This window comes from Lentinula edodes (genome assembly GCF_021015755.1).
Source record: "Lentinula edodes strain Le(Bin) 0899 ss11 chromosome Unknown C8R40scaffold_5, whole genome shotgun sequence".
Classification (NCBI taxonomy): domain Eukaryota; kingdom Fungi; phylum Basidiomycota; class Agaricomycetes; order Agaricales; family Omphalotaceae; genus Lentinula; species Lentinula edodes.
The window spans coordinates 95,336-122,259 of record NW_025764311.1 but is presented as its reverse complement, the minus strand read 5'-3'; the positions used below and the strand labels follow the sequence as shown (position 1 = coordinate 122,259).

Here is a 26,924-nt window from a genome sequence, read left to right as displayed (position 1 = left end):
AAAGATGATTATCCAAGTTACGGGTAAGACGTGGCATACCGAAAGCCTCGTATATAGTGGCTCTACCAGGGGGTTTCCAAATAGACGTAACCTATTTCCCACCTCGACTAAGCATCTACCATATATCTTCTCCGTGTGGGATCTACAATCCCGACGTACCACTGGGTGAACTTCGAGTCTAAGTATGTTATCGATCATGATGTACATCGGATTTCTATTACTTCGGAAAATTTGGTGGCTTCCTCGGTTTTTTTCAGATCGAGTCAAATTGCGCGGGTACTAAGCCAGCCAAGAATTTTAGCATGCGAAAATATAAACCGGGAAAAACATCGACGCATATAGTCTTTGTTTTGAAGTTGGAGGGCACAGTGGCTGAAGTTGGTGAGTATTTCCTTGTGACGTTCCCTGAGAGAAGAGGAGAAATAGGAGGCTCGGCAGAGAAGACAAAGTGGATGACCTGAGGGGTGACAAGGAATGCGCATGTTTGAGGAGTCATCTGAGTAGTTTCACAAACTGGAAAATCTCCCTCCCAGAATACAAAGGTTTATTGACTGCAAGAGGCATCTCGAACAAGCTTCTTCAAACAAACACTATGAATACCAAGGCAATTTGATTTTTCATTCAACAGATACAGGTTGGAGAACATTCAAATAATGACCTCTGTACCGTAGGGGCCTTCCATAACATCAGGGACAGTATACATCTGGTGTAAAAGAGGTCGCCGATGCATATATGGTAGATCTGGAAGACCCATCGTGGGCGGATCCAAGTTTGGCGGTAAGAGTGGTTTGGCACAATGCAGTCGCAGGTTCAACCCATCATCCTTAAGTTTTCGTAAACTGATTAATTGTTCCGGCGAAAAAGGTGGTCTGTTACGAAAGAAAAGGTCGCAATATGTGAGCGTGTTGCGCCGACTTTGGATTAAGTTAATCAGAGCCGTGGTGTTCATATTCAAGCCACCGTCCGTCGTCTTCATGATCAGCTGTAACTTTTGTAACCGTGGGCAGAGAGGAACAACATCCTTGGAGGATTGTGTGAGGCCCAAGAGATGTAAATCCTCGAACGAGCAGGTAATCATAGCATTACCCGGTCCACCTCTGCCTGAGGTAGCATTGAATCGCAAGGATTTTATGTTGGTAACTAGCGAAAGGCATTCCAACAAAGTTGTCGAGTCCATGGAGATATCCAAGTCCAAAGAATCCAATTTGTTGAGAGGTAACGCACGAAATGGCAACTGAGTGATCAGCAATCCTTGCCAGGACACGGAAAAGGATTCTAACAAAGGACATTGAATACTGTCGAAGAAGAGAGTCATATGCGTTTGCATATCGGAGGATAGTTCAACTAGTCTCGAGACTCTGATAAAGACAAGACGCATTTCCACCAGTTGATTGAGGTGGACCTCAGTGCGCGCCGGAGAACTGGTGTCATTGGGATTATTATTACTATTTCCCAGATGGATAGTTATTTTAACGCTCTGTACCAATGGGGTTTGCGCTAAAAGAGCCAGCCCTTCATTCGTAGTAAGAAGCACCCCAAATGTAGTAATGCCCCCGGTAGATAGATCGATGTTGGTCAAAGAGCCTAGTCCAAAGCTCAGAGCAGCATTTCTACGAAGATGAAATTCATGAACTTTAAGTGTGCTCAATACTGGCATTCGACCAAGTAAAGAAGGAAGGAAAGCGATTGCTGGAGTTTCAGATAGATGTCCGTACGATCCCTCGTGTAGATTTGCATCTCGTAATCGAAGGTATATAAGGGCAGGAAATTTTGGGGGAGATAGTTCATCGAAGAGCGCGAAATCTGAGAGAGGTAATGATAATGATAGAGTTGCGATCCTATTAGCGAACCGCATCAGAGTGCGGATGCAAGACTCCATGTTCTTCTTCGTCTGATGCTCATCAAATTCTCCTACCAGCGGCGAACTATAGGCTGTTCTGCCATGAAATGAAATGGACAATGGAAGAGAACCAGAGCGTTCAAGCCATAGAGAGATTCCTGCGAGTCGCAGGGATAACGCATCCTGGTTTAAGTGTGGAGGAAGGTAGAAGTGAAGGGATTTCCACAACAGAGGAGTGTCGATGGCAACTCTCCTCCAATCTCGACAAATGATGGTTAATAGGAGAGGGGCTTCTTGCAAACTTCGCACCGCATCTGCGGCCAGAACACAATGCATAAAGATCTCAGCGAGCGTTTCCGGAGGCAGCTTGCGAATTGGAGATAGCAACATTTGGTGAGCATGAATGTATTCCTCAGTACTCTTCAAATGAGCCTGGACACGAGATAACTCCGCCTCTAACCGGGACTTTTCGAGTTGTGGTGCAACAAGAAACTCTTTTAGGGATGCTCTTTCTACTTGAGAAAGGGAGCAATTAGTTCCGATTATTGAATGAAAAGGTGAACGAGTTATGTCCATGGATACTTCAGAAGGTTCGTCCATTCTGTGGGCGAAAATAAAATTGCTGTGGTAGTTGAACGTTGAAGCACGATGTGGACGCGTCATGTGGCGCTTAAGAGGCGCTTATCATCTACCTAGCTACGCTACTGCCTCATGCTCACAAAGCGAGAGACGCACTGAAATCAAATGCTGCATTCGTGATGGCAGCCGTGGTATCCGCCAAACCAGAGATAGTACTCCAATCCGCCCCGTTGACTTCGATCTGAAAGTATCAATAGATTGTTTCAGATTTTCGAACACGCTTAGAGACGAAAACAAAACACCTCGTAGTCCTGCCCTTCGCCTGGATCTGGATTCGTGATCAATTCCCAATAGAACCATGGAACCTTGTAATTGTTGATCTTCTGCACATTGGACTCGATATTGGCGGTACGCGCGCTCCCGCTTGGAGCGAGGGATCCCCATTCTTCCACCAGAATCTTTTTGCCAGCAGCCTTTGCTTCGGATATGGCGGAAGACATAAAATTGTCATAGTCACTGGTGTTTAAAAAAAATCAAGAAGTATGCAGCGTCAGCACTAAAGTCAAAGGGTCTGACAATGTAGTTTACTCGTTGTAATCGTGAACGGCAACTACATCGATAGCGCAAGAACTGGAGAAGAAGACGGATTGAACGCTGGATGCGGCGGAGCCTCCGCCAGTGAAAATAAGCTGGTTGGTGTCCCCGACGTTGTTGCGAATCTATTTAAAATCAAAGTTGGGCTTAATCAAAATGCGAGCTCGAATTTACCTGCAATGCAGAATTGCAGATCCAAGAAAGATGGTCCTGTTGAGACATTAAGTGAAGGATTTAAGGCCAACAGTCATGATGCTCAGTTGTTGATTCACCAAATAAAACGATTGGTCAAATATCATCGGCCTGCCGACAAAATCTGTCAGCTCAAGTTTAGCTTGAAGAGCATCATGATCCACCCACTCGTTCTGGGCTTCGTACCCAAATATATACCCTCCCAACTCGCTCCACGGCTGGTTATCAAGCAAGGAGTTTTTATGAATATTCAGGATGTGAGTTATGCGTTGATTGAAGGCATCGATTGCGACTGAAGGGACGGAGATCCACGAACATTAAATTACCAATCAAGATAATGAAATGGTGGTAAGTAAACTGTGGATGAAAATGGATGGTATATACAGACCGGAACTAGTATAGAACCCTTCCACACCGTAGGTTCTGCCGTAAATATCACCAGCTTGAAGACTATTTTCTAAACGGAAATCAAGACGAGATATTAATCGCTTTGCGTCATTCCACTGGCGAAAGACTCCGACGAACGATCATACATGCCTGCGGGTATACACTCCCCATTGAGTCAAGTAATTATTAGAACTAGGGTTATTGAACATACCAATGAGAAGCTTGATTCCTCGAGCATGGGCATCAACCTAAGTAGGTTATCGTCACCAATCTACGACCCTGCACCATGGAATGACTCGCACCATAAGTTGGTCAATGAGATTCAAAATTGTATCATCGTAATTCCCAATGCCATTCGCTTCCAGATCGGGAACAGCTACACTATCACTTTTTTTCTGGCCAGCGGTCTGTCCGGAGACCCACGTTCGAAGGACCTTTCAATTGATTCATTAAAGCGTAAGAATAGTACTACTTCCAAAATGAAAGCAGAAAATCGCTTACCTTCATCCCGGCAGCCTGCATTCCATCCAAAAGGGTAATGCGATCGCTTTCAGGGAGCGCATACGCGTAATAGTTCTATTTCCCAGGAGCGGGACTTGTCAGGGAGAAAGCAGGAATGGAAGGAAGGATAGATACTCACGTTGGCTCCAGCGAAGCTATTTGCGGCAGAGGCTCCTGAAGGTGCCAAAAGGAAAAATGATAGAGCAAGAGTACCCAATCCTAGCATGTCTCTCCTTGATCACTTGATTGGAGCTGGGAGGATGGTGCTCAACTTGAAGCTGAGAACAATTCAATCTCATCTAAGTGGGGTATTTAAGTTTTTTCGATGACAAGACCAGCGGCCAGGACCCAGGTCACAGGGTATTTTGAAAGAATGTAGCATGCTACTGTTAGGAGAAGGTAAGCACCAGAAGGCTAGATCGCACGGTGAACTGAAAGTCCCGCAACTAGCATTTATTCTGGTGACAGGAGCGGTAGAAGTGCAATTGAGAACGACAAGAAAGACAAAACGGTCACATCAGGTGACTGATACGACTCGGTCCGAGGATGCGTTACACATGAAGAGGTCAATGTCACGACCGATGCAATGAATGATAAGATAATGATAAGATAGTGCTTACTATCACAACCCTCCGACCAGCCCACCCTTGTTCAATGACCAACTTGATCTGGTGAGCATTCCCTGCAACCTGGACGCTCCAGGTCCCTATCTCCTCGCATAGTGGTCTATTACCTACTCGCGCGGGGCTTCTTTTTTCAGCCAAAACCTATCGTACTTATCATCGATTCTTACTAGACACAATAAATATGGCCACTCAACAATCTCTCGTGCTAGAAAGCAAACAAGGCAACTTCATCATCTCTGAAAGACCTATCCCACACTTGGAACCCGGTGAACTCCTCGTCAAGGTGCAAGCTGCTGGACTGAATCCGGTGGATTGGAAAATCCAGGCTGCTGGGTTTCTTGTAGAGAGTTATCCTGCTGTGTTAGGCTCAGATGTTGCTGGTGATGTCGAACAAGTCGGAGAAGGTGTCGAAGGATGGGCGAAGGGTGACAGAGTGTTAGTACTCCTCGGCCGCGGGAACCCAGTTCTGTTCATCTCTAACATTATACGCTGATTACGCTGATCGCGAGTTTTTGCACGTATTAGATTCTTCCAAGGTTTCTATCGGAATGAGAGAGCTGCTTTTCAGCAGTACACTACCATTCCAGCGGATCTTGTAGCAAAGGTAGATTGTTGATGAACGTGAGCTGACTTGTTGCGAGAACTTGAAGTACTTCGACAGATTCCATCGAGATACACTTATTCACAAGCTGCATCTATCCCTGTCTCGTTTACATGCGCCATCTATGGTCTCTATGCACCCAAGCCCATTGGACTCGGCTTAAACCCCACCATAGACCCGTTAATCAAGCAGACCGGACAAGCTGTGTTTGTCTACGGCGGAGGAACTACCGTAGGGATGTATGGTGGGTGTAACTCACTGTTCTCACGAAACACACAAAATTGAACTGTGATTATATATCTATAGCCACCCAACTCCTTCGATACATGGAATTCAGTCCAATCATCGTATATGCCTCTTCGAAACACATGGCACATCTCCAGTCCCTCGGCGCGACGCATGTTATTGACCGCCATGAAGTCTCTTCGGGCAGTCTTCCTTCTGAAGTCGCAAAAATAACTGAAAAACCTCTGAAATTTGCCTTCGATGCTGTAGGGAACGCTGAGGCACAAGAAGCGAGTATGAATTGCTTGACCGAGGGAGGGGAACTCGTTACTGTGAATTCGACCACGAAGACGGATAGAGACGACGGGAAGACTATGTTGGCTGTATTCGGCACAGTGCATTTACCACATACAAGAGCGTTTGGGAAGGTGCTTTACGAAAAGCTTCCACAGCTCATTGAGCAAAACGTCGTGGTGGTGAGTGCATATATTGATATATATGGCTTAAGCACTGAAGTACTGACTCTCGCTGATACTATTGAAGCCTGCCCGTATCGAAGATTTTCCGAACGGACTGAAAGGAATCGTTCATGGTTTACAGAGATTGAAGCGGAATGAAGTTAGCGGGATGAAATTGATTGGACATCCACAAGAACAGTTAAGCTGAGCATTCGGAGTAATCAGTTTCCGCATTCAAATATGTACTAATAAACAAATCCAATGCTATCGAATGATGTGACTTTCCGGGATAGGCTGTAGATTGTCTTTTCTACTTACATGGTCGATACATCGATAACAAACCTGAACTTGACCTGGGACTTGACGACCCTATCATACGCCTCATTGATGTACGAAGCGGAGACTACTTCAATCTCAGGGAAAATCTGCTTCTTAGCACAGAAATCCAACATCTTCTGCGTTTCCGCAATGCCACCAATCAAGGTTCCGTGGATGCCAATACGTTGTGGCAAGAGACTGAACGGAGTAATCTGCAGAGGGTCTGACGGCGCGCCCACTTGAACGAGGGAACCATCGCGACGAAGCGAGGATAGGTACTTGTCAAGAGGAATTTTGGCGGAAACCGTGTTGAGAATGATATCGAACTTGCGATCGAGTCCGTCGAAGGCCTTGGGATCACCTGTAGCGATATACGCATCTGCGCCAAATTGCATGGCAAGTTCCTTCTTGCTATCGGTTTGGGAGAAAACGGTAACCTCGGCACCCAAGGCTCTGAACGAATATTAGCTTTTGTGGGTCGTGAACGCCGATAATGCATGATACTAACTTAGCGATTTTGACACCGACATGTCCTAGGCCACCTAGTCCGATGACCCCAACTCTCTTTCCGGGCCCAGCTTTCCAGTGGTTCAACGGCGAGAATACCGTGATACCTGCACAGAGCAACGGCGCTGCCTTGTCCAACGGAAGATTTGCAGGGATGTTCAATACGAACGCCTGGTCCACGACGACGTATTGAGAATAGCCTCCCTGGGTGATCGTCCCGTCCTTGGGGTCCTTCGCATTGTACGTTCCGACCATGTCTGCACAGTATTGTTCTTCTCCGTCCTTGCAATTATCGCACTCGCGGCAACTATTCACCATGCACCCTACCCCAACGCGGTCGCCGACCTTGAACTTGGTAACGTTCTTTCCGACAGCGCTAACGATGCCAGCGATTTCGTGCCCAACAACGAGCGGGTACTCGACCTCTTTCCATTCACTACGGACGGTATGGATATCAGAATGACAGATACCAGCGAACTTGATGTTGATTGCGATGTCTTGGTCGTCTGGAGCACGACGAGTGATTGTTGAAGCCTCGATTTTTTGAGGAGAAGTAGCAGCCCAGGCTTTGGTTTCTTTCGACATCTGGGAACAAAGAAATGAAGCTGTAATGGCAGTGTTCCTGTGGAAAAAGGACTGACCATGAAAGTTCAAGGTCAAGTTTGGGTGGGGATTGAAATTGCTGCTCAGAAAGAATAGAACGGCTTATGTAGACAGATAGACGATACGTCACAGCGATCGATGGCGCTTCCTTCTTTACCCAATTCGAAATTGCCTAAAACGGTTAACCGTTTTATGTGGATTTTTTATGTCACTGTCTGAAGACTGAAGATACACATACGCGTATATGTATGGGCTGCTGTTGACAAAAGTGTCCAAATTGTTACAACAACTGGGAAAAATATGATTTGTACAGTGAAGAATTAGGACCTTGAGGAAGTTTCGATATCCTCCTCATAGGGCTGGTATTGTATCGATACTGTAAAGTAAATCACTGTTTCGCTATAAAAAATCTTTGACTTGCTCCTCCATGTACTCCCACAACTCCTTCGTAGCAACAGGATCCCGAATATCTTGATTTGGCTCTGTTGGGACATATCGGGCCCAAGGCGATAGATACTAGAGATGGCTGCTCGTAACAAATTCGAGGTATGAAATTGGAAATCGTTTATACCTTTCCATTGAACTCGGTGCATTCGGGTGCTGTTGCCGCATATAATTGTGTCAATGCGCCTAATTCAACAGGATAGAAAAGCGCCCAATTCTAATAAATGTATTACATAGGCGAATGAATATCTCGAGACGAGCAAGATTTAAAGAAGGCAGCGGCGCACCATAAGTCGCGTGAGGAGTGTTGGGCCATGCCGTAGTAGCTCAGACCTGATACTACCCGGATGAAGAGAGATTGACACGATGCCCTGGTCGCTGTATCTGCTCGCGAGTTCATTCGAGAACAAGATATTGCCCTGCTCTTAAATAAGTATAGCAATCTCGTTCACAATCTCGACTAATACGTACAGCTTTACTCTGCCCATATAATTGCATGCCGCTCATCTTTGTCCGTGTAGGACCGTCTTTAAAAGAATCGAATTTCATCCTTGGGCAAAAGTGGTGACTGTACGACGAGGTGTGCACTATTCGGACTTTGTTGTCGGGCATGGTTTTGGCGGTAGAAATTAAGGTGGGGAGAAGGAGTGTTGTCAGGAAGAAATGACCTGTTTCGAAGGAAGTCGTAAGGGATCGGATGTCATGAAGAGACAAAATTCAACATACCGAGCGTGTTAGTCCCAAATTGCAAGTCGTATCCTTGAGCAGTGAACATATCCTTTGGTGTAACGGCAACACCACTAAAATATGAGAGAGTTACCACACCGGGACGAAATAGGAACGTACGCATTGTTGAGTAGAATGTGCAGCTGACTCTCCCTCCTACAATCAATAAGGTTAACGTTTTGAATAATGATTCTTTCGTCGAAGAAAAAACCGACAGCTCACTTGAGGAATTCTTCAACTGAAGACTTGATTGAAGCAAGATCACTCAAATCCAGCTTCAGGAAAATAGCTTCCTTCCCTGTCTTCGCTTTCAGTTCCTTGATAGCCAGTTCTGCCTTGTCTTGACTGCGGACAGCCATGTATACTTTTGCGTTGTGCCTCAACAGTTCCTCGACCGTATATTTTCCAATTCCTGGAAACAAAGATCAATCGAGGTTTACAAGCCTCAGTATATAACCTTCCGACGAACCAGTGTTGGACCCGGTGACAATGGTTACTTGTCCAGCCAAATCGGGAATTTGGTCAACGGACCATACTGATTTTGGCGGATAATTCTGAGACATGTAGTGACCCATCTTAGTCATTCGTCAATACTGGGGAAAAGGTAGTCTAGCTGACCGGCTTTGTGGTATGTATGTAAGTATAAGATTATTTCTCGTTTCTTATAGCCTTCGGAAAAGGGTTGGGGAGAGTGGACGTACACGTGAAAATTTCCGATCGGACATTGCTTGAGCTGGTGCACGCGAACTCTATCGCAAACAGATCGCAAAGATGCTAAGATTGTTTGTGAAGTTTTCCGGGAATACAGACCGGATAGATGCATAGATGCATAGAGTTTGGAACGAGAAAAAATTTACAAGGCTGGCACAACAATGGTGTAGCGCGATCACGTGTATAAAATGTAGCAAGACTGCAGTGTAACTGACCGAGTTGTAACAGGATGTACTTAATGTCATGAGGAAGAAATTTCAATATGTACAAGCCTGAGTGTTAAGCGATAACAGGGTTAACATATGGTAAGAATTCGAAGACTCTGGAAAACTTCGTATTAACGTACCCTGTTCTACCTTGCTTGCATTGTGTTCTTTGATCAGTTTGACTCATGAAATTTGTAAGTTCACACAAATATAAGAAATTAATGCTTATTTCTGTAGATAGATATTAAGCAAAGATTGTAGAACAGGAGACTTGTGGCGCTGGGGAAGTTTGTGTAAGATAGAAATAGCAAACGGAAAACCTTAGGGACGATGCGATATGGAGAAGGAGAGGACCCCGGAAGCTCCTGCTAGACCCTATCCGAATTAGCGTATTTCAAGCCATAATCGTAGCTTACTTCAGGCCAGTGGGGTTTTGCAGGAGCCTCCAGTTCTTGAGGGAGGCTGTTCCAGGCTGTTGTGGGACAGGGTCGGAGTCGGAGTCACCATTGGGTCCAGAAGTCCGATTCGGAGGTTCCAAAATACCGTGTCAGCGGTACCCGCTTGTCATTACATTGTAAAAAGTAAAATTAGTACGAACAGTCTACTATAGTCCTGTTGTATAGAATATTGTCCAGAAGAGAATGTCCGAAGGATCGTCCAAAAGTGCAAGAAGGTAAGGCAGAGCGATCAAGGCAGTTGATCAGGAGTCAAACTATCATAAATCGGACACAGTGTATCCCAGCCGGCTGTTTAAAAAAAAACTGAAGTCAGTGCAATCAACATTTGTTGACTGACAGACACTCACCCGGAACTGGATCATTCGATTTCGTGTCCCTAGTGTCTTCTGCTAGGACAACAGCAAGACCGCTGCGAGATAAGAAATACATTAATTCTAGATGCGCGAAATTGTAAAAGGCACTCACGCCTCAAGATGAGGGTCGATATGACTTCCATTGACAGTCAGTTAATGCAGAAGGGTAGAGAAACCGAGTATGAACGCACCAGTGTAAGAACCAAGGTCCTGGGTTGTCGGTAAGGAACCTAATAGTCGTTTGACCGTTCTGATTCACCAGTGTCACATCTCGACGGACCTACAGAATATAAGGTGAGAGAAATAAGGTGAGAGAAAAGGAGCAGAGAGGAACGTCTTGTGCTTACCGGATCTACAAAGTTGTAGTCTGAGCTACTTGAGGTCTTGACAACATCGAAGGCATGCTGAAATAGAGATAACTCAGTGGCGGAAGGTGGGAGACAAGGATTTGAGTACATACACCATGCAGATGGAAAGGATGTGGTCCACCAATAGCACTACCTCCAAGTAGATTGATTTCAATGACCTTGTTCCGCGGTAGCGTATACACGCTCCCAGCGGGTAGCAAATCCTGAGCGCTTTGAGCGCCGCTCAGGATCTGTAAAAGCACCGGAACCTTCGGAGACACATATGATACATTGTTCATGAAAAACGACGGAGCGCTGGCACCAGGGGCTACACCAAAACCCATTGTCAAGTTCAGAACAAGGTCAGCTCCGCCAGGATAAGGCTTCCCTGGAGCTCCAGGACACTCTAGGGGTCGGAGATCATTTTCATTCAATGACACCATATGACTCTGCTGTGAGGACGTAGGCTCTCTATCAGAATTTCCAGCCGCGTTCTTGTATCTCAAGATACCCGAGTTCACACCATTGGTGAAGTTCTGGGCACCCACACCAGAGGTCGCTAGTGCTCTTATACGATACACATCCGGTTTCTGGTTGGCATGTAGGACAACGGAGTACCGCTGCGCAGCGTAGAGTTGGATATGATTTACCGTGAGCGGTTGGGTGTTGACTCCGTCGACTTCAATGATGGTTAGATCGTGTCCGTCAATGGAGAAGCCGTGGTCGACGCCACACGACATGGAGATGACACGAAAACGGTAACGTTTTCCGTATTCGACGTTGATTACTTCTAGAGGGATGTTAGGCTGTGAGAGAAGGGGTAAACGTTGGAGCTGAGCAGGTAAGACTTTAAGGATGCTTACACCTCCAACGTAGCGTCCTTTGCCGTTAATCAAAGTCGCATCAGGGGTCAGACCAGCCCGTTTCGCAATGAGTTCGTAGCTTGTATCATGATACCTAGAAACAGGGGATTAAGGAAGCACAAGATACTATGAGTTCAGGAACAGGCAAGAAAGCCAGAGAATTTCTTACCAGTCTGCAATCGTGATGACCGTAGATTCTAACGTCAAAAAATAGGTTGAGTTTATCTGTTCCGATAAATGAATTCTGATGATAAAACTGACCATCGTCTACATCATATAAGAATCGGTGTGGGTCGAGTGGGTCATATATCACAATGGGACCTCGCAAGCCGTCGCAGTACTATCGCGTGCAGATTTAGCGAGTGTTGAACAGTCGCTATTTCAAGCCGACTCACTTGAACCGACAGGTGACTATGGTACCAGAAGGTGCCCGCTTGATCTGGAACTTGAAAATCATACATAAACGAGTGGTTCGCGACGATGGGGCATTGAGACACGAAAGATACCCCATCGGCATAGTTGGTAGTTTTTTGGAAAAGACCGTGCCAGTGCTAAGAAATAAGAACATGAAAGGCTCTCGGTGAATCAACAGCGCCGGTTGAATGAACAGAAAACGTACGATACTAGTACTTCTCGCCATTGTGCTGTCGGTGAGAAGGTCCGTCACGTTGATCTGAAATCGGTCCCCCTGTTGATCATACAATATTAGATCGATTTGCGATGAATTTTCGTTGAGAGATTTCGAGGCTAAGCATACTTTGGTTCCTGTAATAAGTGGCCCAGGGAACGTTCCATTCTGAGAAGATAATCCAGCGAGAACGGTACTGTAAGATACGCGTAAAGCCAGTTATCCGGGCCGAAAAGCCGAAGGATAAAACTCACGAGCGTTCGAAGCCATCCGGAGAAAGCTCCCTATTCACAACGAACAAATTTTCACTGTGTACTTTGCCGCCAATCTTAATCACCTCAGCTCCTGATACGAATACTTTTCCAAAATCGCCACCGAAAGCCAACCGCGATAAGTCGGTAACGACCGATAAGAGGAGGAGAGCCAAGAATGGTTCGAGAGCAAATTTGATCTTGAACATGAGCCAAAAGCGCTGCCTGAAGCGCAGAGTAGAAGAGGAGGAAAGAAAGGACGGGTCTAGCAGGTAGCCCAAAACAAAGACAAGGCGAGCATCAAATTTGATCTTTTGCACTTTATATACCTCGATGCTCGCCGCTCGAAAACTTCAGTGAAGGCAATTTGCCAAGTCCATTACGGCAATGAAACGCTCCTTAGGGTGACCCCCTGAGTGACCCTGTGCAGTCATGTTACATGATTTTTTGTTCAAAAATTCGTGAAGGCGTGCTCTAGAGTTGCAAAGCGAACTGTACGCCCAATGTACGCCAACCTCGGCATCCAAAGCGCGTTCTTGGTCCTTTTTTTCGTTTGCGAAGCCCAACCGAATAGTATGTACTCAATACAAATTATTACCGCCGTCACGAAGCTAAGCGTGAAGCTTGAAGGATCAAGATGACGATCAGTATTTACAAAAACGATGAAACATGAATTAACCTCGAGGAGGTTCTGGGAGGTTCTGGGGAGGTTGCGGAGAGGAGTCTTGACCAGGTCCTGACCCAATCCTAATCCTAATGGTAACGGGGTCCTGTATTGACTATCCCTCGCAAAACTGAGAAGGAAATGTTATACTATAAAAAAACAGTATCGATGGGCGCCCGCTAGAAATGTGACCCAGAAAGACCTGGAAAGATTAATATGGCGTGCCAACTGGCAACAACCGTTCGACTCCGGTCAATTGATGAAAGTAATTGAGCTGAGCAGCCGAGCTAGAAACGACGCAGAAGACTCGCAGAAGTTTTCGAAAGAGCACAGAAGAGCACAGAGCAAAATAGTCGGCAATCAGACTTTGTACCCTGCTTTGCCCCTGCCATGTTTGGTAGAAAGCTCTCATGGCTTCCGTCTTTCCTCCGTTCCACTATTCGCATCATTATGTGACTGTCTACAAGACACGAAAAGCACTAGAAGAATATCACTGCTCACACGAACTCGCTGATAATTCGAGCTGAGATATGAAATCCTTTGCAAGTACGTAACACTATAATACTAATCCTTAAGCACGGCCGATACCATGTACGCATGACTAAAGCCAACTATTATTTTTGATCAGGACCACCACCACGGTCATTACTCTCTCTCCATTCATCCAGTGTTAGGGCAAAGCCCAATGGACAACGAGAGTGGATCTCAAAAGGAAGAGATAACAGTAGATCGAACGGCTTTAGAAACCACAATTTCAAGAACTAATGCCCTTGCACCCGACCAAGAGTTGGGATTCTCACAAAGACGGTGGCATACCACTGATTTTGGGCTCATTCCTATTCCAAAGAGACTCCGATACCATCCAGATGAACCTCCATTCCATTTCGGGCTGCTCCTGAACGCCTCGTTCGGGTTTGCGAGCACTTTCGGTCAGCGTTGCATTTTTCTCTCATGTCCATATACTAACAATAGCCTAGTTGTGGCGAATCTGTATTACTGTCAACCGTTATTGAGTGCGAAACCCCATTATTTACTGTCCGCAAACGTATCGTAATCGCGACATTTCAGTCCAGCTATCAGAGTCATTCAACGTTTCATACGATGAAATTTCAAAGTGAGTTGATATTCATTGGCTACTGCGCTTACTTCAGCTCTAACTAATATCTTTAGAGTTCCAACCCTTGTACAAGCGGGGTACAACCCTCTTTCCTTCACGCATAGTCTTTTCACTCACTTTTCTTTTCAGTTACGCTGCTGGCCTGCTCCTGATCTCACCCCTGGGTGACCTTGTCCGTCGACGACAGTTAATCCTTCTGATTGTTCTCCTCTCTACAACGCTCTCCATTCCTCTTGCAGTAACATCGTCCCTTACGGTCTTCCTCACCTTCTCCTTCCTCGTGGGCTTCGTCTCTGTAACTCCACAGGTTCTACTTCCCCTCGCTGCCGACCTTGCACCGGCACACAAACGTGCATCTGCGCTCTCCGTTGTCTTCGCAGGACTTCTCTTTGGTGTTCTCATCGCTCGTGTTTTCGCCGGCATCATCGCACAGTTTACCTCATGGCGTGTCGTCTATTATCTTGCTATTGGCTTGCAAACTGTCGTACTCATTGGGTCTTGGGCGCTGTTACCGGACTTTCCAGCGAAGAACCAGGGGACGGGAATGACTTATCAGAGGATATTGTGGACGATGGGCAAGTACGCGGTGACGGAGCCCGTACTGATTCAGGCTTGTTTGGTAAACATGGGGAGTAGTGCGAGTTTTAGTGCTTTCTGGGTCACCTTGACGTTTTTGTTGGGCGGGGACCCGTATAATTATTCCACGTATGTGGGAGATCTCTCGATCACTTTACTTCGTGCTCATTACTTCGTCCCTGTTCCCAGTCTCGTTATTGGCCTTTTTGGCTTAGTGGGTATGTTTGGTGTCGCTATGGGTCCTTTCGTTGGAAAGGCAATTGATGCACTCCCGGCCTATTATGCATCATTGGTGGGGTGCATCGCGTTGATCATTTTTCAGGTAGGCTGACGACTTTTGACTGTGCTATATTTCGAACGTGGTATGCAACGTGTTTCCAGGTTGTTCAAGTGGTCGGAAATGGGATTAGTATCGCAGCAGTCATCATTGCAGTGTTGGGCTTGGATATTTTCAGGCAAATGCTTCAGACTAGTTTGGCGTCAAATATATTTAGGTGGGAATCTTTTTAGCGAGTGGAGTTGGTCTTTCGTGTTCACCTGCTGCATGTTCGCGGTTCGCAGTTCATTACACTGTTTTCTACTGCTATATTTACATTCGTTCTGAACTTCTGGACTTCTTTTGCTTGACTTGCCGCTCACTAACTTTGCATCATCTGCTGATTTTCAGTATTGCACCCGAAGCTCGAGCACGTCTTAACGCCGTGTATATACTTTCGGTGCGACGATTCATTTATTTCTCCTCCTATCTCGCCACTTGCTCATCTTCCTTCTTTACTGTCTAGCTCTTCATCGGCCAGGTCACTGGAACATCCGCCGGGACGTACGTCTTCATCCACTACGGATGGCGCCCGTGTGCTCTCATGACACTGGGATTTGCGATCTGGCAGATTGTGATCTTGCTATTGAGAGGGCCGGGGCTGGATCGCTCGGATTCTGTGAGAGAGAAAAGGTGGATTGGATGGAATGGAACTGGATTGGAGCGGAAGCTCAATGCCTCGGATATCACAGAAAAAGAAGGCAAAAGTGAGAGGGAGAGTGGGAATGTCCGACCCGAAGGTGTGGATACGAAAATTAACGACGGGATTACGGCTACCGATTCCGATCCCAAACGTTCATGAGAACGACAAGAAATAATTGTAGATTCTGTAAAGAGTAGACGTTCTTGGATGTAGAGTCAATATCACTGGTAAACCCTGTAATTCGCGTCAGACGAATGACAATGAAGGAGGAGGGTTCTACTCCTTCTGTATTCTCCGAAAAAGGTAAGGTCAAAGCTAGAAATATCGGGACGCTTTAAGCATGCTACTTACTTTCAGTCCTCCAGACAGAAGGGTATTCGGAGTGCAATGACCAGGAGACACATACATAAATTATTCGATCACAGAGCAAGTGGTATTACAATCTGCTTATGGAATATTGTACCAAACACTGAAGCTGGGAAGGTACTAGGATGATCCACTAACATCATGGCCTAGCAATATGCATAATTCGTAGTATAAGAAAAGGTCGACATCACATAAGTAGTAGAGGGGTTTATATCAAAGTTCACCAGCAGGCCCCCCCGGGGAATAGGGAGGAGGGTTGCTTGTGCGCCGAGCACTGGGACTGGAACTGTCTGTTGGTACCTCCTCTGTCTCTTCGGCTACGTTGTTTGCCAAGATTGTGTATGTATATATTGCGGGACCAGAACCCGAACTACCAGGAAGGACGGGTTCAGAGTATCGTCCCAGCTGGTGATTCCTGATGATATCATACATCTGTTGAGTAGATCGCGGAGCAACTGAAGGCCCAGTATTCCTTCGAATCGGTGCTAAGTCCTCTGGTCGGGCATAGATGCCATCGTCATGGGCCGTTGGATAGTCGATATAAGATTTCCTAAACGGAGTAAGAACTCCAGAGTTCCGTGTAGAATCCTCTGAATGTATCAACGATCCAGTGTAGTCACTGATTGAGGAAGGATAAAGGCTATTCCGAAGACTACCATCGTTTCTAGTATTAATTGTTGAATGTGGCGTACTCGACGACAGGCGAGTGCTTGGAGGTGTGCCAACATTCGGAAGATTTTGGTATCTACCTTCATCTTTGGAAGCATTTCGTCGGCGTACCCAAAACAGAATGCCTGTGAAGCAAAGTAAGACAACTGTCCCGCCGACAGAAGCCCCAATGATAGCTGCAATGGGCTTTGAGCTGGTAGACTGTGATGTGGCGGAGGTTTGTAAAGAGAGAGTGCCATTAACCACTGCCTGGGCTTGAGTAACGTTGAAAACACCGTTCGTCCATTGAGTTGCCGCTAAATAGACATACATAGGTGACCAAAGTTGACATGCTACATGGAACGACTTACGATTGGTTTGAGCATAAAGAGGAATACTGTTGTTGGAGGGCAGCAGAGCTTCATAATTCGATGGATAATACCTGTTTCAAATATATGAGGTGCTTTATTTAATTGAAACTGGAAGAATAACAGCACAGAGCTTACGAGTTGGATTCTGTGAAACCATCGCATTCGACGGTGTATGATGCCCACCTAATACGATTGAGATGTATCGATTGTGTCTAGTTCGACGCGGCCCCAATGTCACTTACGGGGAAAGCGAAACTGCCTGTCCTTGACAAACGGTACACATACTAACCAGGTTATAGTTTGCCCATGAACTGAGGATTGGGTTTGTGAGCTACAAGGTAGTAGCCAAAGGCCTCGGGTTTGTGACATACCACTGACAGACATTGACAGTGTTGGTTTCCAAACTTGGAGGATTATAATATGATCCTATAGACAACGGTGGAACAGTATGCGCTAGCAGAAAATGAAGCTATCGATCGCAATCAGTAATGAGCGCGAAATATTGCTCACGACCCGTTTCGCAAGCCTCAATTGCTGCAGCCATTACGCAGGGCGAGATTCCTGCATCGTTATTTGCCCAATTGTAATCCGGTTCGCAACTTGCATTTACACCGTCCCTCCGTTCTGGTGTCAATTTATTGTATCCGATAAGCTTCGATTGTCCTAGTAGGATCGCATTCGCATTGAGGTTAACTACGAAAAGACCGAGGAAAAGTACGAAGAAGACTGAACGGGTACGAGTAGTGTGAGACCCCAAACTGGTGTCCGAGTGGAGTAGCCTTTTTACCATATTTTCTACGGACAAAGCTTGAAGGAAAAGTGGGTGGAAAAGGAAGGGAGAGGCTCCGGGAAGGAAGCAAGGAAAATGAATCACGGCAGACCAGAAGAAAGTCACATAAACTCGTAGAAGCTACACCCATGACAAAGAAACAAACGCGAAAAAACATTGATAGTACTTGAGTAGTGCGGCAAGTCATCTGCATCAACGGTCCAGTGGCCGCGTAGGATAGAAAACGGCAAGCTTCATAATCGAAGGCCTTCTCTTCTAATCTCTTCTAGTCCAGATGTCAATAGAATAGATAGGAAATCAGAATCGGCCTAATTGCCAATGAATGGCTACAGCTCCGGTCGATTGGTGGACAAGATTTTCGGCGGTTATGTAGGACTTTAGAAGCACTCAGTGGAGAGATTGGCGCCAAGTGTGAGATTTAGAATGGGTTATGGCATTAATGTAAAGCTGTGTGAGCGTCGTTCAATATGTCTATTTGTACGTCGAAGTATTCGAAAGAGATTGAGAGCTCAGAGGTGTTTTTTCGGCGAGAACCGTAAGCATTCTTATCCCCCAATTATCCCCAATCGAAGAGGCATTTTCCGACGTTTCTGAGTAACTATTCGACATCAATGAGTTGTGAGGAAGTTGATAGTCGAAACTGTGTAAGACAGTTTCAACAGTTACAGTTGTAACATACCTGTCTAATATATGCTACTACATTGGATTAGGTTGCGCGGGAACATCGGCAACACTTGTGGAATTGTTCGAAGAATTTTAATGCGTAGGAATAGGAAATTTCATAACAAGGCGTAAGGGTCCCGAGAGCTCCTGAAAGGTAGTAGTGTATTCAGCTACTAAATAAGCAGGTGAGCTTGAACAATGTAAGTGCTCAGCCACTTAGACTGATATCATTAATAATGCTACTGAAGGCTTGAACAAAGTTTTCGATACCAGGAAAATTCATCGATGATCAGTGAATCATGGTGGTCGGGACTATACCAGGCGGACTCGAATGGACCGATTACATCTTCGATGTTACGAAAAGACCAAGGCTTATAGAAGGAGACCGTTCGAGTTCAGCGCTTATCAATGGTTGCAGTGAGGGGGAAGGCAATGAGCCAGGGTACGTATCACGATGGTGAGCATATGAATGTGTGACGCGTAACATTGTAGTCTCTGCAATATAGATCGTCAGTGGCCTTTCGAAAAGTGGGGATTTCTTCCAAAATAAAATGATGTGGTATTCACGCCGTTTCTCTCGCCCTTCGGAGGATGACCGAAGATGCGATTCGTCACGGAGACAGGTACTACGATTGTTCGCTGGAGTATTTGAGCGATGGAATGTAGATCGTTACTTCTCGATGGCCCTCCCTGTTACCATCAATGACTTGCTAGACTGCGAGGGGCTTGAAGAAGTCCGCGAGTCTAATCACCAGCTGTCAGATGCACGCAAGGAGTTGCGACACTTTTTCCTTGATGTGGGTGAAATAATGCACAATGGAATGAAAGAAAAAAGCTGTAGTAAAGATAGGATCAGAAAGTAAAAGGTGGGAGATTCGTCGTACATACGTCGAAACCCGCATGAAATGATAGTGTGGATTCCATGGAATTATTGGGCACCGTGTGGTCTTTGGCTGGAAGGATGTGAAAAGGAGACTCGCATGCTGCAAGAGCGGAAGCTCATCGATGCCCTCTAACGAGAGGCTAGATATTTAGACATTACACAGGTAACATGGCCAATGGGTCCGGTATTATTTTATTCGTCTGCTACACCGCTAAAAGAAGCACTCCACTTCCAGAGAATTATGCATGTATTGCCCAGAGCGCACCGGTTTGGCTTTGATGTGATGGACATTATGACACCTAGATTTGAAGCGTGTGACGTTGTGGGCTTGAGCTTGACCACGCTGCTGCATTGCTTGATAGGAAGAAAAATGGATTGGCGGTGGCCAGCTGTGGACATTGTATCGTATACTTGTCAAGATGATCAAGGAATACCTTATAGCCATCGAAGTGGCAGGCTAAAGGAAAGTTTAGCAGAAGCAGTGCCCACGCGAAGCCTTCGGGTCAAGGTACTTACATATATGTAGGTCAAGGATTGAGGACGAATAATAAACCGGACTTTGGCCGGATTAGCTGCCGGTCCAGGATTGGTCAGATTGATGCCGGATCATCTTACTATTCCTATCAATGGGAAGCATCCACATTCCGCGTCTCCAGCGGAAGCTTTTAGCTGACGTTGACCCTAAGACAACTTGACTGGTGTAAGAGGGTGTAAGTTGTAATTCTGTGAGTTCATCGAATGTAAAGCTGCACAACTTCGAACATTGGGAATCAACAGCACGCCTCAGCACGCTAGAAGACTCTTATCTGTGGTATGAATGCATAGGATAATGACAGGGTGAGCATTTTTGAAACCTCTCAATCACCGATATTGTTGTCTTCTACTCAGGCTGAAGCTACCATCGCACCTCACTCACTTTGAAGCTCGCCGAGAAGCAAGGACCCTCGACCATCACTCAACCTATGATACCAAAGTATTTCAGGATGTAAATTCAAACGTGCATATCCAGTGTACTGACCAACGACGCATTGGATCCTCGTTACCACCGACAATTCGTTCCCCGATTCCAGTTTAAAACCTTATCATAACCCGGTCCTGGTCTGCTAATTTCATGTGCCCATGGGCACAGCGATCTTTCATGAGATCTGTTGCTGATATAAGTTGGTCAACTTCTCTGCCATTTTGGGAACTCCTTTACAGGACCTACCGCGTTCTCCAGGGAATTCCTCAAAGGGTGTCTAGGGTATGTTAGTTTAATGGTGGAGGACCGAGATCTGGGATGTAGGTGTAAAGCTCGTGGCTATTTGGCAATGAACTCCATATCCTGTCACAAAGAACAGTGCATTGTTATTCATGATGGTAGTAGCTATGGGCTATGGATCAACCAGGTGATTTTTTACCTTGCCAGCGTCTTAGGGGAAAAGTCAACGTCTTGAGCATGCTCAGATGATTATAGAGGTAGTATTTCAGTGGCTAACTTGACAGAGATTGAGAACACTGAATTAACAAAAAAGTACACATTGGATGAGTAAAGCAATCATACTGAATAGATTGGACCCTATTACTAGTATGTACTGGGCTTCTCGAAGGTTCAGATGATGTTCAACATCGAAATGTCAACCTGCTAGATTTACTATGCCCACCCAAATTTAGATCAAGATATGTATAACAAAGTGAGGGCGTACTTGCATCCCATGAATGGCTCCAAAGCCAGTTATCCTGTCCTGTCCTTCATTGCAGAAGAACGAGAACATCCATAATCATTTCCTTGGGGTAAATGGCAATTAGGAGAATCACCTTTGGCTTTTGAATATCTCCAAGTGATGAAGGACTGGAAATCGAGCTCGGCTACTAAGATTATTGTTAGTTTGTCGTATCGTAGCAGCAGACAAATATAGGACCCAAGGACAACCATTAACATACCGATCAGCTACTATCCTGGGCTCGACTCAAAAATTTCTGGGACTACGACTCCTACAAACTAGAACATTCACGGGGGTCTTGACCAGCCAGTTGATTACGCGTCCGATACTAGACAATTGCGGACGACCGGTTTAGAGCAACTTGTAAACAATGCCTTCAGTGACCGTTCGATAGCTTGGACCGCTTTGAACGCAGTTGGGAGGAAAACGCATCCTGCAATCAGCAGATAGATCGGCGTACGGTTGATGACAATGATTTCAGGTTGTATGTTAAAAGGCGAGCGTTTATAGGGGTACGGAATTTCAACAACTCAGACTGCACCTGGAGTCCTGGACAGCACACGCAACTCCAACAACACTCGGCGTGATTTGTCATTCAGTCACACTCTGTTGTCAAACGTCACACGTCCCCAACCTTGTCCTCCTTCATCACAACACGTCCAGCTCACTCTTCTCCTTGTCCTCCATTTCTTTTGTACATACCTGGGACCAATACTACCAACAACTCACAATGGCGACCAAAGCGGCTCAAAAACGAGTAAGAATTCTTAATGTCTTCATAATTTGTCATCTTATAGCTATCTGGATATAGCTCACGAAGGAATTCGTCGCGATGCAGAAGGATCCACCGCCGTTTATCTGGGCTGTACCGGACGAGAAGAATATTTTGACCTGTATGTGTCCTTCGATATACTCGTTTGCTTTGTAAAATGACATGTGTTGCAGGGAATTATATCATTGTGAGTTTCTGGCTCATTTGAGACCTAGCGCTGTTGCCTGACTGTGAAAATCATCATCTTCCTCGCATGATTTCTACTCTTCTTGCGTGAATTGGCGGTCATCTTCATTGTTGACGATTGTTGGGGGAATTAGCGCGGGCCACCCGACTCACCCTTCGCAGGAGGGGAATTCCACGGATTGCTCCTATTTCCTTCGGAGTATCCGTTCAAACCTCCGGGTATAAAGGTGCGCTTGAGAGCGATGTTCTGGACATTGCATTCACTTACTGTCATTTAGATGCTAACACCGTCTGGCCGATTCCATCCTGATAAGAAGATTTGTTTCTCAATGTCCGACTTTCATCCTGGTTCGTGGAATCCTGCTTGGAGTGTTGCTACGATGTGGGTCCCTTGTTACGCCTTTCCTTGCGATGGTGATGCTGAACGATTTCTTTGATATCCACAGTCTTACTGGTCTACTCTCATTCATGTTGTCCGACGAAATGACTACTGGTTCCGTGAATTCTAGCGCAGCGCAGAAGCGCCATTTTGCATTGAAGAGTCATGCTTGGAATTTGAACCAGGCAAGGTTTAAAGAAGCTTTTCCAGATGTACGCTTGTTCGTCGTGTCCTATTGTCTGTTTTAATTGATTTGTTTCTATAGTACTGCACTCCTTACGCGAAGGATGTTCCGAATATGGGTGAACAACACAAACAACATGAAACACCCAATCTTTCTCCCCCTACCTCTTTACCGCTTTTCACTCCTCCTAATACTATGCCATTTGCCTCCACCGCCACGCCTACATCAAATACACTAGCGGCCTCAACTTCCTCTCCAGATGCGTCCAAGGCAAAACCAAAGGCCGCTGATGATGCATCAGGGGCAGCTGAAGTAGCAATGTCCTGGGGACAGGTCCTTTGGGAGAAATGGCGGTGGGGAGTTTTAATTGCCCTTGCGGTGGTAGTCTCAAGACTGTCTTCTGCCAGATCCTGAACCTGGGTCCTTCTAGGCGGCTAGGGAAGCCCTAGCCATTGGCTACTGTACCATCATTTTATTTTATCATGTGTTAGTCTGATGTGATCGGTGTTGCTTTTGGTTCCTGTATAGTACGCCGGTGCGACGATCCGGCGTTTCGATGTGTCGGGAGTGATTAATTGGAGCCTGAGGATGCAGGAGATTAGAGAAGCGAGAGCAGTGATATGGCCATTTCCTTGCGAACGAGTACCTGATCGTAACAAGGGATGCACTCAGATACGACGTACGGTTCATGCTGAACATCTTATATCTTTCAAGGCCGTCAGATCATGTTTGGTTTTTTTGTATACTTGGCGAGTCGCTGTCGTACTTCTCTCGCCCTCACAATCCTTAGGTTCCAGCTCTCATTCCGCATTCTCGTGATCTTACGCCTATCTCACTCAGTCATTTTTTATCCTCCTCTCATCATATCTACTCGGTACTTGTAATAAGTACAGGTTAATTGGATATTACAATTGTACACTTGGCTGCATCTTCTTCTGGACCCAGAATTTCAAAAGCCTCTCTCATTTTTCATGTCGTTGATTTAGTTGTCTACAGCGTGCCTTAATACCCAATGTTTTCTCCCCAGGCAAGCGAGCAATATACTCTGATCTGAAGTAGGTTGGATGCTAGTATTGTCGTTTTGCTTGTAAACTCACCCCGATTTTTCAGAAATATTTGTCGGGCATCTGGACTATTGCACAAACTTTCCTTGTCAAGGGCACTATCTATGCCTCGGGAAGGAGCGTAACACCACTATGTGCACTCATCTTCTACTTGATACGAAGCTGTTGCGTTGAGTGACACGAAGTTAATCCAAAACGTATCACTCACTCGCCCTTCTCAATGCTCTTGCGCTACAAAGCCAAATTGTTTTGAAGGAGAAGTGTTATCGAGGGCATCTATAGGCATTGGGCAAATTGCGTCTAGATTCTGCGTGTCAACGATAACGTTACTGCTAATCGGAGTCGTAGCTATCGGAGTCGTAGCTATCGGAGTCGTAGAACCGACTTTGAGAGGTCAGACAATCGTGTTCAATGCCTCGAGTGAAGTGCTCCAGGTGCATTCTTCACTTCTTCGATGGTTTTCCCTGGGTTCTCCAGTCTTACACTCGGGTGAAGGATTATCCTAGTTTGCTTCGTATACGCCTAAGCTTCCGCGTTCTTCTCGATATCAATCTTCAATAGGTTGTTCAACAGCCTTACGTCGTGAAAATGACTCATAGAGGCAAGCTTATGAACTTTAAAGGTTCTATTCCTTGTGATCCTACTTAACTTAGTACGAGAGCGAAACTCCATGGGGTCTTTATCAAAGTTACTCACTATACTCCTTGGCTTTGTCTTTGTTCAGGCCACTGTCATTACTAACGACACCTCCAATATCGTCAGCTCGTCGTTCGAGTTCATTATCGTGGGCGGAGGGACAACTGGGTTAGCTATTGCCAATCGCCTTGCGGTGAACCACTCTGTTTTGGTGGTAGAACGAGGCCCAGACTTGGTCAATGACGAGATAGTAAACAATCCATACATGTTTGCGGCTGGAACGTAAGTCTTGCTGAGTTTATCTTGCGATGACGATGCAGGACGATGCCTAACATCAATTTGTCTTCCTGCGAAATTCAGGCCATCTCCATGTCGATTCTCGATGAGCTCAACCCCACAAGTTGGCTTTCGTGGTACCCGTCGATCCCTACCCTTATTCTAGTGCGTCTGGCTTGCCGAATGTCCAACTACTTATCCCCAAGACCTTATTCTTGACGTCAACAGTGGGAGCTGCCTTGGCGGAAGCTCTTCCATCAACGGTATGATGGGGGCACGACCAACATTTGCTAGTATGAACGCAATACAGGCACTTGGGAATCCAGGATGGGGTTGGAATGATTTTTTACCGTCAGTACTAGCGTCCTTTGAAATAGTTTACTGAACCTTTTTCCTTCCTAGATACATGCAAAAATCAGAGAGCTTCACTCCCCCCAACCCTTGGCAAATGGAGAAAGGTGCAAACTACATTGCTGCCGTTCATGGATACGATGGTCCCGTTGGAGTCTCCTTTGCCCGCCCTCTCAATGCCCCTGTGCTGCAAAGCATTGCGAAGAACACGACCCAAACTGTTTTCGACGGAGAAGTAACATTAAGTCCCGACATGGGTGATGGGTTTTCTGGAGGTGAGGCAATTCACCAGATTGTAAAACTCAAAGCTTAATCCTTGGGGCCGGGCGAAGGACACGTATCGAGTTTTTATTATCAGATTCATTTCAACAAAACCTTGCATTCCGACCGAAGATCCTCTTCCGCTTGGTCCTACCTATATCCTCAAGCACAACAGCGTGCGAACCTCACGGTGCTCACAGGGCATCGCGTAAACTCTGTACTGACGTCTGTGAGTGTGAGCGGTAACGTCACTGCCACTGGAGTTCTCGTAGAGCCGAGTGTAGGGGGCCGAATAACCTTGTTCAATGCCTCAAGGGAGGTCATCATTAGTGCCGGAGCACTTCAGGTGCATTTTGAAATTCTCGAGAGGCCTTCTGCTGACTCGATCACCCTTGATGTTAAAGTCTCCTGCCATCCTACAGCGCAGCGGCATTGGTAACGCCATGTGTGTGTTTTTCTCTACTTTTCTGGTCAATAATTTTAAGCTGAGCATTTCTAAAAATATGAATAGGGCTCTTCGAAACCTCCAAATTGAACTGGTAATGGATCTCCCAGGTGTGGGAGCGAAGTAAGCATTCATGATTGAAATATCACTTGTGGTTTTCATTCTTATTTTTAAAACCTAGCTTACAGGACCATGTTGGCCTATACAACGCATCTTTTCCTCTGGCACCTTCTGCAAATACTACAACTATCACTTCTTGGCCTAACATACTTCCGGGAATTGTAGTTACCCATCCTACCACTCGAAACACTTTGGGACTGCAGGGTAAGTAATAGTAATTTACAATCAACGAAGTTGATCACTTTTGCATTCGTGTTTTGGCCAATGTTAAAGATTCCAACGCCATGGACATCCTCTTACGAGGAATCTCAACCGAATATACTGTCTCCGTCGGTGGAGTCGTAAATTCAGAGTCCCTGGCGAGGCAAGCCGTTGTTATAGCTGAGGCATATCAGATTGACCGTATGTATTCCGATCGTTTTAAGGGATATTCTGGTGATTTATCACCCCCTACGGCAGATCCTTTCATAGAGCTCTTCTTCACGCCTGGCTCTGTATCCCTTGCGGTTGCAGCCCATACTATCCTTCCGCTTTCTCGTGGATCCATCCACATCAACACCACCGATCCATCCGCCGATCCGATAGCTGACATGCAATACCTCACATCCGAGGTTGACATCCGCGCTGCTGTTGCTGCCGCACGTAGAATATCTCTCATTGCGGTAACACCTCCATTCAGCGATTTAATCACTGAGGATGCACTGCATCAGTCGGGTGTCCCACTAGTAAATGCAACTGAAGAGGAAGTGCGAAAGTGGGTCCTTGACACGTAAGTTTTCGCCTCACAAATCGTGCCAGCAACTCTCAAAAACCTTCTACTTACAGATATGTCTCTGACATTCACTTTTTTGGGAGTAACTCGATGATGCCAAAGGAGCTAGGCGGTGTCGTTTCTCCTCAGCTCTTGGTTTACGGTGTGTCTTTTTTTCTGTATATACTTTCAATCCTGAGGTTATGACAGGAACGACAAATCTCCGGATAGCTGATGCCTCTATCCTTCCATTAAGTGTGTTTCCGCATCCGACTTTAGGTTTGTATGGAGTGGCGGAGAAGGCGGCGAGTATGATTTTGCAAGCAGCTGCCATGAGATGA

General features: G+C 45.9%; 10 protein-coding genes across 10 annotated transcripts; 4 read left to right on the top strand and 6 right to left on the bottom strand.

Moving 5' to 3' along the window:
- Window positions 1-564: 564 nt before the first annotated feature.
- C8R40DRAFT_678044 (uncharacterized protein) lies at window positions 565-2,763 on the bottom strand. The gene has a single exon (XM_046235850.1). It carries the CDS (start codon window positions 2,501-2,503, stop codon window positions 647-649), a length of 1,857 nt encoding a protein of 618 aa, XP_046089907.1. The 5' UTR covers window positions 2,504-2,763; the 3' UTR covers window positions 565-646.
- Window positions 2,556-4,319, bottom strand: C8R40DRAFT_1158800 (glycoside hydrolase family 5 protein; the record flags this gene model as incomplete). The annotated part of the gene is made up of 11 exons (XM_046229780.1): window positions 2,556-2,660; window positions 2,722-2,935; window positions 3,008-3,138; window positions 3,188-3,223; window positions 3,286-3,316; window positions 3,374-3,497; window positions 3,594-3,662; window positions 3,804-3,840; window positions 3,895-4,026; window positions 4,094-4,168; window positions 4,233-4,319. 11 exons carry the CDS (start codon window positions 4,317-4,319, stop codon window positions 2,556-2,558), a joined length of 1,041 nt encoding a protein of 346 aa, XP_046089906.1.
- Window positions 4,320-4,692: 373 nt separating this feature from the next.
- C8R40DRAFT_677048 (chaperonin 10-like protein) lies at window positions 4,693-6,472 on the top strand. The gene is made up of 6 exons (XM_046235848.1): window positions 4,693-4,764; window positions 4,890-5,154; window positions 5,245-5,323; window positions 5,381-5,564; window positions 5,627-6,021; window positions 6,089-6,472. Exons 2-6 carry the CDS (start codon window positions 4,901-4,903, stop codon window positions 6,209-6,211), a joined length of 1,035 nt encoding a protein of 344 aa, XP_046089905.1. The 5' UTR covers window positions 4,693-4,764; window positions 4,890-4,900; the 3' UTR covers window positions 6,212-6,472.
- C8R40DRAFT_1036880 (alcohol dehydrogenase) lies at window positions 6,318-7,413 on the bottom strand (the record flags this gene model as incomplete). Its single annotated transcript, XM_046223623.1, has 2 exons — window positions 6,318-6,774; window positions 6,830-7,413. The coding sequence occupies 2 exons, from the start codon at window positions 7,411-7,413 to the stop codon at window positions 6,318-6,320; spliced, it is 1,041 nt and encodes a 346-aa protein (XP_046089904.1).
- A 212-nt stretch (window positions 7,414-7,625) lies between these two features.
- Window positions 7,626-9,783, bottom strand: C8R40DRAFT_1087096 (uncharacterized protein). Its single transcript, XM_046227366.1, has 10 exons — window positions 9,659-9,783; window positions 9,295-9,584; window positions 9,071-9,156; window positions 8,824-9,013; window positions 8,722-8,757; window positions 8,602-8,675; window positions 8,347-8,543; window positions 8,163-8,294; window positions 8,003-8,092; window positions 7,626-7,947 (listed from the first exon to the last, which is right to left on the bottom strand). Exons 2-10 carry the CDS (start codon window positions 9,324-9,326, stop codon window positions 7,831-7,833), a joined length of 954 nt encoding a protein of 317 aa, XP_046089903.1. The 5' UTR covers window positions 9,327-9,584; window positions 9,659-9,783; the 3' UTR covers window positions 7,626-7,830.
- A 422-nt stretch (window positions 9,784-10,205) lies between these two features.
- C8R40DRAFT_1166792 (laccase) lies at window positions 10,206-12,627 on the bottom strand (the record flags this gene model as incomplete). Its single annotated transcript, XM_046230909.1, has 12 exons — window positions 10,206-10,264; window positions 10,324-10,385; window positions 10,442-10,465; window positions 10,521-10,609; window positions 10,677-10,733; window positions 10,790-11,633; window positions 11,709-11,736; window positions 11,801-11,879; window positions 11,935-12,090; window positions 12,159-12,227; window positions 12,297-12,363; window positions 12,422-12,627. The coding sequence occupies 12 exons, from the start codon at window positions 12,625-12,627 to the stop codon at window positions 10,206-10,208; spliced, it is 1,740 nt and encodes a 579-aa protein (XP_046089902.1).
- Window positions 12,628-13,767: 1,140 nt separating this feature from the next.
- On the top strand, window positions 13,768-15,893 carry C8R40DRAFT_1036823 (MFS superfamily; the record flags this gene model as incomplete). Its single annotated transcript, XM_046223617.1, has 9 exons — window positions 13,768-14,011; window positions 14,060-14,095; window positions 14,151-14,196; window positions 14,253-14,276; window positions 14,329-14,904; window positions 14,965-15,097; window positions 15,157-15,269; window positions 15,443-15,491; window positions 15,558-15,893. The coding sequence occupies 9 exons, from the start codon at window positions 13,768-13,770 to the stop codon at window positions 15,891-15,893; spliced, it is 1,557 nt and encodes a 518-aa protein (XP_046089901.1).
- A 420-nt stretch (window positions 15,894-16,313) lies between these two features.
- C8R40DRAFT_1166790 (uncharacterized protein) lies at window positions 16,314-17,909 on the bottom strand (the record flags this gene model as incomplete). Its single annotated transcript, XM_046230908.1, has 6 exons — window positions 16,314-17,065; window positions 17,120-17,190; window positions 17,255-17,302; window positions 17,362-17,430; window positions 17,491-17,572; window positions 17,630-17,909. 6 exons carry the CDS (start codon window positions 17,907-17,909, stop codon window positions 16,314-16,316), a joined length of 1,302 nt encoding a protein of 433 aa, XP_046089900.1.
- A 3,979-nt stretch (window positions 17,910-21,888) lies between these two features.
- On the top strand, window positions 21,889-23,084 carry C8R40DRAFT_992883 (ubiquitin-conjugating enzyme/RWD-like protein; the record flags this gene model as incomplete). The annotated part of the gene is made up of 7 exons (XM_046236743.1): window positions 21,889-21,915; window positions 21,970-22,051; window positions 22,104-22,117; window positions 22,251-22,343; window positions 22,395-22,498; window positions 22,563-22,707; window positions 22,761-23,084. Coding segments are annotated over 7 exons (789 nt in total), but the record flags the coding sequence as incomplete, so codon positions are not given.
- A 1,329-nt stretch (window positions 23,085-24,413) lies between these two features.
- Window positions 24,414-26,924, top strand: C8R40DRAFT_1036832 (alcohol oxidase; the record flags this gene model as incomplete). Its single annotated transcript, XM_046223619.1, has 12 exons — window positions 24,414-24,661; window positions 24,740-24,820; window positions 24,884-25,006; window positions 25,058-25,281; window positions 25,339-25,613; window positions 25,672-25,712; window positions 25,779-25,835; window positions 25,894-26,036; window positions 26,106-26,234; window positions 26,292-26,601; window positions 26,658-26,746; window positions 26,794-26,924. The coding sequence occupies 12 exons, from the start codon at window positions 24,414-24,416 to the stop codon at window positions 26,922-26,924; spliced, it is 1,851 nt and encodes a 616-aa protein (XP_046089898.1).

Bases quoted from the DNA above. Each gene is read 5' to 3' on its own strand.
- C8R40DRAFT_677048 (XM_046235848.1), top strand. From the start codon at position 4,901: ATGGCCACTCAACAATCTCTCGTGCTAGAAAGCAAACAAGGCAACTTC. The intron at 5,155-5,244 runs GTTAGTACTCCT...TGCACGTATTAG, and splicing joins TGGGCGAAGGGTGACAGAGT to ATTCTTCCAAGGTTTCTATC. The intron at 5,565-5,626 runs GTGGGTGTAACT...ATATATCTATAG, and splicing joins AACTACCGTAGGGATGTATG to CCACCCAACTCCTTCGATAC.
- C8R40DRAFT_678044 (XM_046235850.1), bottom strand. From the start codon at position 2,503: ATGACGCGTCCACATCGTGCTTCAACGTTCAACTACCACAGCAATTTT.
- C8R40DRAFT_1087096 (XM_046227366.1), bottom strand. From the start codon at position 9,326: ATGTCCGATCGGAAATTTTCACGTGTACGTCC. The intron at 9,157-9,294 runs ACTCTCCCCAAC...CTACATGTCTCA, and splicing joins AAATTTTCACGTGTACGTCC to GAATTATCCGCCAAAATCAG. The intron at 9,014-9,070 runs GTTCGTCGGAAG...CTTTGTTTCCAG, and splicing joins TGTCACCGGGTCCAACACTG to GAATTGGAAAATATACGGTC.